Source organism: Sinocyclocheilus rhinocerous, unplaced genomic scaffold, assembly GCF_001515625.1.
Source record: "Sinocyclocheilus rhinocerous isolate Xijiao unplaced genomic scaffold, SAMN03320098_v1.1 scaffold1043, whole genome shotgun sequence".
Taxonomy (NCBI): domain Eukaryota; kingdom Metazoa; phylum Chordata; class Actinopteri; order Cypriniformes; family Cyprinidae; genus Sinocyclocheilus; species Sinocyclocheilus rhinocerous.
The window spans coordinates 1731346-1738388 of record NW_015642610.1 but is presented as its reverse complement, the minus strand read 5'-3'; the positions used below and the strand labels follow the sequence as shown (position 1 = coordinate 1738388).

General features: G+C 38.4%; 1 protein-coding gene across 1 annotated transcript in view; it reads right to left on the bottom strand.

The window, feature by feature from the left end:
• Nucleotides 1-7043, bottom strand: part of LOC107756308 (SET-binding protein-like) — a 70016-nt gene that overhangs the window by 46623 nt on the left and 16350 nt on the right. Inside the window, exon 2 of the mRNA XM_016573352.1 lies at nucleotides 4835-5470. Coding sequence (XP_016428838.1) covers nucleotides 4835-5305 — 471 coding nt within the window. The 5' untranslated portion in view covers nucleotides 5306-5470. The remainder of the gene's footprint in view (nucleotides 1-4834; nucleotides 5471-7043) is intronic.

Genomic DNA, 7043 nt, shown 5'->3' with positions numbered 1-7043 from the left:
TATATATATATATTTAAATATATTTATAATGTCTTAAATGTCTATAAATCAATAGATTTATGTTGTCATTTATATTTTTATATAAAAAATTGTAATTGTTTAATTAAAATTTTTTTAATTTAACTGTCATTTTTAAACTGTTAATTTCTTATTTTTTTTATTTATTTTGACAAGTATAGTATAAATTACATTTCATTATTCATTTTAATATCAGTCATTTATTGGATAACGACCATAATTTTTATTTTCATGACTTAGAACCCTTTATTGAGGACCTTCTGTGGAGGAAATGACTGGGGAAAATACTTCTGAAAAAAGTAGCCGATCACTATTCTCATCCAGAAACATTTGTACTAGCCTTTTAAATTTGTTCGCAGCATTTCAGCAAAATGTGCATTCAAACTAAATGTTTTTCCTCAAAGTTTGGTAAAATGAAAAAAATATATAAATGCCATTTGCGAAACCTTTCGGTTAAGTCTTAATGGAAACGCCAAACACAACGTGTCCTGACCTCTGCATATTCAGACGCCTAACTGCACATCCAGACTCTGTGCTTTTACAACGCCAGCGGGAAGGCTGCAATCTATTTCTGGCTGCGTGGTCACACTATTGTGTGGGTGCAGAAAAGTTCTGCTGCATTAAACTAATTTTCCAGCAACGCAGCCCACGACAACACTTAAAGTGCAAAACAGGTCATCAAGTGGAGTGTGTGGAAGAGGAGGTCTAATCCATACGAGTTAATTCATCAGAGTGCCCGGCTTGTCTAAATTGCCGTTGCCCTGGCGTTCTGATTACATTAGCAGGGGGAAAAAAGGTTGTTGTCACGAATGGAAGATGCAGCGAGCAGCTGTCGCGGTCCGAGAGGGCTGATGTAAGCCCCTATTCTCAGCGAGTCCGGGCCGGTTTCAATTACGCACTAACCCCTGACCCCACGCTGCTTGTAAGCGAGAGATGAGAAGAGGTGCTGGGCTTGACGCCTAAGCTACAAACAGCAAGGACAGAATGGGATTTGGTGGCTCTAAATGAGGAGTTTGTGTCACTATTGCTTCTCAAAGTGAATGGGATTCCATCTGTAGTGTGTGTTTGGGGGATGGGCGGTTGCTTTTCTTTGCTTTTTTGAAGCTGTTTTCTATAGACACGGCAGCACGTTCGACGGTGGCGTGAGGCCACCTCTTCTGTTCTTCCTTCTGCCCCTTTTGACCCTCTGTCTGTGGTCAATGTGGAGATTGCCAGAAAGAGACAGCTGCACTCCAGGCTTCCCGCCTCAGTTCCCTGTTGCTCTTTGAGCCTTTTCTGTTTTCCATTGATTTCTCCATCGCCCTCTCCACTGTGTTTATCAGCCGCTTTACAAAATTTCTGCTCTGTGGGGTGGACGAGGACTAAGTTTCCCAGCCCGAAAATAAGAGAAATTCAAAACCCTTGGCTTTGGCTTTATGGCAACATTGTCCTTCTTCTCCAGGCAAAGAGAAATCCCTGGGGAAATCAGATAACATGCAGCCACAACCAAAATTCAAGGCCGATAATCAAACCATCAATTGCTGGGATCAAGTCAAATGCATTTGGCAGATGTGGATGGGCTTTTAAATGCACATCACACAAAACAGCAGGAGCTGGTCTTCCATTACACTACAAATAATTCATACCCTAAGAGATTACTGTAAAGATTAAAAGATATGAGAGATTCCACACGAAACGCGATCAAATTTGAGCCTGCGGTGCGTTTGCTGAAAGATGCTGATGCTGGCAGTTCCTTCTCTGATTCAGCAAGCACAGATTTTTCTCCCTAATTATGGTCAAATTACAGACTCTGGCTGCGGGATCACCAGCCTCTCCTCCCATTCTCTCCCACAGTCCTTCATTCTTTTGCGAGGACGGGGAAAATGCGACATATCTGTTTTGAAAACTTGATGGAGCACGCTTTGGTGAGCTGAAAGCATTTACTAAAAGGAGCCATTTTAGCGTCTCACATTTTCATGAACTCACACAATTTGGCAGAATCCTCTGCAGCTGCCTTTGCAAAAAAAAAGTAGCCGACTGTAACAGAATCACGATACACTGATGGTATCAAATGGCTGATTAACATTTTCATGTACTATGGCCTTTACTAAGGATAAGTCGGTTGTCCTAGCTTTGGTTTTTTGGGATATTTTAATTTTTAATTAGCAAACTGACAACATACTATGATTTGCACTGTTGTGTTTCTCAATTCAAGCACTACAGCTACAGTTATACCAAACCCATAAGACTTTTGTTCATCTTCGAAACACAGATATTTTTTTATGAAAAAAGATGTTTTATAATATCCTGAGAGGTTTTTGTCCCTTGAAAGTCCATTCTACCAAAAATAAAAAAATAAAAATCATAAATAGACTGTAAAAAGAAATCCATATTAATCAAGCGGTTTAATCCAATGCTGCATCCGAAATCGCATACTTCCCTACTATATAGCAGGCGAAAAACAGTATGTGAGGCGAGTAGTATGTCAGAAGAGGAGCTCAGCCGTACTTGAGAGAACAAACCTCACTGGTTCAAGCGGTAGCTCAAACAAGCTTGCGTGACACACAAGAATAAACCTGATTAGTTCTTGCATGTCAAGAAAGTGCATTTGAGCTTCTGTTTACCATTTGATGCACTCTATCTATGTGCGTTGATCAATGTTTATATGTGAATAACAGCCTAAATTAAATAAGTTCATCATATAAAGTGACCATGTCTCTTCAGAAGACCTGGAAAAAAATGCTGGGTTAATAGGGATTTCTAATGCATCTCGTTATGAACATTTTGAAATGTCTGAAGCATTTTAGGGGAATGGGCTTTCAATGGGGGAACAGATATCTCTCAGACAATTTATTTCAAATCTGAATTAAAAGTAGATTTGGAGTGACATGATAGTTCTGTTTTGGTGAATTAACCTTTTAGCTTTTTAAAAGGAGTTGTGCTTCGTTGTGGAACAATGTGAAATGCACCTGATCAGGATCAGATGAACTCAAAACCAGCCTAATTATACGGGTCTACCTTATGACCTAGGAACTCAGCAACTGGTTGATTTTGAAAAGTTGTTTGGCACATCCCTATAGCATTTACAATGTACTCCAAGAGACTTCAAAAAGAACAGCAAAAGACTATCATGATACCATGCCCAAAAACATTCTGCTCATACCATTCTGTTATCCCAAATCAAAAATTGTGTTATCTGACATATTCAAAACAGACCCTTTACACTGAACAAGATATCTGGATCACATGTAAGTCAATGAACTCGCTAAATGCCACAAAAGGTTAATGACTAGCTGTTACGTTACTCAACGGCACACACTGGACACACTTCATCTGACAAGCAGCCAATAAGCTGACAGCCCAGAAAATGCAACTGTGTCATCTAGGCCCAGCACAAATGTGATTTCTTTTAAAGAGAAAGCACAGACTTCAAATAATGTGTGAATTATTCAATAAAAAGGCCACGCCAAACTGAATCTTTCAACTGGAAAGCTATAATTGGCATGATAAAATAATATAATTGGCATGATAAAAATACTTGTCTAAGTGGTTAGTTATAGTAGTTTCCAAAGCTAGCTTAAGGTCCTTAGTCAGATGTCATAGTTAACTTGACACAAACAAGGCTTGGAGGGACAGAAGTACAACCCGCTCACAGAGATATAGAACTCAAAATGTTTACAAATTTGCACAAGAATTTCAACTAACGAGTGATTTTTACAGAAATTTGTTCTTCTCATATCGTACTCTCACGGGTCACATCTATTTTTTTTTTGTCCATCAGAAATGTGTGGAAGTACCAAAGCCAGTTTCTGTCACTGAATAAAAAGGTAATTGTGACCAGTGGCGGCTCGTCGGGGGAGGCAGGGCGTGAGCCAAAATCATCACAATTAAAAGAACCAAAGACTTAAACTACATCAGTCTGTGTGCATTGAATACAATGTACAGTCTGTGTGCAGGGAAAACACACCTAACTGGATATAGACTACAGCAGTCGGCTTAATTAAATGGCGCAACAGGCAGCTCTCTTTTAACACAGACTTTTAAGAAGGGATGGATGTTTGCTTCAAGTGATAGGCCAGGTAAGTGAAATTATATTATCTTGCTGTATGTATGTCGTTTTCTTTACATTTTCTGACTAAAAGCAACAAAAAAGCCATTTTAAAATAGTTAAGCAAATAATAATAATAATAATCGGCAGGGATCCCAGACCAATACAATTAGTGTGCCTCCTCTATTTTAAAACCCACGAGCCGCCACTGATTGTGACTTTTTATCTCACAATTCTCAAAACTCACTAATTTTATATCTCGCAATTCAGACTTTCTTTCCCAGACTTGTTTATATCTTGAAATTCAGACTTTTCCCCCAGAATTGCAAGTTTGTTACACACAATTATGAACTTATTTCTTGAAATTCCGAGATTACATTTTGCATTTCTGACTTTTTTTCTGAATTCTCTATTCATATTGAAGAGACGTCTAATTCTGTGGACAAAAGAATTAGTCTGTATCACAAAAAACATCCGTTCAAGAAATGTTTCTAATGTACATTACATTCATATTCATATGAATGCACAAATCACATTTTACATTCACAAAATGAATATTTTGTTCACGCAAAAACAGCTATTTTATAAAGGCGCTTCCAAAGAAAAGATATTTCAGTATTTCATCAGCAGCCAATGGCTTGATTTCACTGCCATGAAATTCAATATGGCAACTACTCTGACTAAGGTCCGTACTGTCTAGAGCCGTGATAACATATGCTAATCAACACAAGAGAGTGATCACATGACAAGAAAACAACAGCATTCCTAAACACTGACGGTGACACTAACCCTTTTTCTGAGGGGTCCTTTATCTTCCTCCTTCCCTCCCCTGGCACTCCTGGCATGCTTGCCGGTCTTCTGCTCTCCTGGCTGCTTGATGGTGATGCGGATCTCAGGAGGACAGATGTAGTTCTCCAGGTTCTTAGGAGGCTTCTTGGCCCTCTTGGTCGTTTGTATCTTCAACTTCAAGCTGCCTTCAGAGAAACTGGCCTCCTTGATGGAGAATTCCTGCTCCTCCAGCCCATCTCCCTGCCCCCATCTCTCACTGTCCGCATTAGAAGTGACATCGATGTCCTTCCCCAGACCGAGGTCTTCGTCCTCTTCATGGTCCTGTTGCTCTCCAGGTAAAGGGAGGCTCTTTATTGGACAGGCAAGGAGACCCACCTCACTGAGATCTGCTCTGTTGATGGTGGTAACAGTGGAGAAGAACTCCTCGTTTCCTTTGGGCTGGGCCGTCTGAGTAAGGTCTCTTTGCTCCATTGACAATCTTGAAGCTTAGTCCAAGAATCAGGAAGACCCAAAAAGGGCAGAGGGACCCACGGTCCAGGTGATTGAGTTTAATCAGAGAGGGATGTGATGGCTTTTGGCTCTACTGCTCCCGAAATCTTATAAATCTCACTAAGATGGAGTTTTTCCCAGGTGAAACTGAAAATAGAGTCAAAAAGAACAAATTATTAGTTGATTAAATCTATAAACACATGCAGACATGTTCAGACATGCCAAAAAGTAAAAAAAAAAGTCATTTAACCACATCACATTCTCTTACATGTTCTAAGCAGACATGATACGATAAAGCGTCAAGGCTAAACCCCATTTCATTCAAGATTAATCCGAGTATTTGTCGTCCCAACCAGCCGCAACAAGCAATGAGTTACAAGACGTTTTGTTAACACTTGGTTTCTATTTCTGTTACGTTTCGGTGTTGGGTAGCCCCGCCCCCAGACAGATCTCATTGGTTACAGGGATGTAAACACAGCTGTGTATTACACAAAACTAAATGTCTTTTTACTGATTTTTAATTAGAGATTTACCGGTACCATGTCAGATATTGGCTGATATTAGATATTTTGTTTTATTTATCGTCTTTTAATTATAGCCTTTTTTACATTTAGATTATTTTTTATTATCATTCAACACTCAATTAGAGTTTTCAAAAAAAAAAAACAGACTTTAATAAAACTTTTTTTAATATAAATCTTTAACAAATTTCAACATCAGACATTACAATACTGCAATGCCTAAATTCAAATTCAAACCACTGATTTTAGTTTTTACATTTTAGACACAATAGTATAGAATTTTAATATCAGAATTTATCAGTTAATGGCCATTACATGAAAATAATTTACGGCATACTGACTGAATTTAAATATAATTTTTAAAAACTTCAGTACATCAGACCCGGTGTATAGTGATTAAATTAGGGATGTTCATTTCGGTTATTTTTCCTAACCGACAACCGACGCTCGTTAACCGATTGTTAACCGTTAACCGACAAGATTATTTTAAATTAGAATTGAATTAAATTAGAAAGGATAAGTGTCTGTGACCCGTTAAAAATACTAACATTTGTTTCCCGGGGATTAATTTTACATGCGCAAAAAGCAGCAAACAACAGAACATGAGGGCTCGGATTCAGTGCGAACTAACATGGCGGCGCCCATCACCCGGTATAGATAAACTAACACGGTCGATATAAAACTGTGTTTAAACTACCAAATAGATTTAATTGCACATATTTCAGAATCGGAATATCAGATATTTCATAATATAGTGAGCATGTTTGTGAATATTTTGAATAAAACAGGAAAAACGAAATAAAAGCGATCCATGTGTCATACAGATCTATTGTGGCTGCGTTGTGTCACATGACAAGCATGACGCGTCGCCATGGAAACAATAAGGCGATACATTTTAAAATAAAGGTCGCCTAAAAAAAAACTCACGCTGGGGGCTCAGCTAGAATATTTTAAACTCACGTGCGAAAGGGTTAAGAAAATGAAAGAAAAACTGTGCAACAAGTAGCCTAGTACACAGAGTTTCGGTTCATTTTTGTGCTGCGCAAAAGGAAAGAGACGGCAGAAAGCGGCATCCTATTTTTCTTTAGGCTTATTTTACAAAAGCACAAAGATTTGTTTTTATTGTGAATGTACACAAATAAAGGCAAACCTTTTACAAGTCAGATTATCTTTAGGACTAAAAGGAGTAGTTTCTTCCA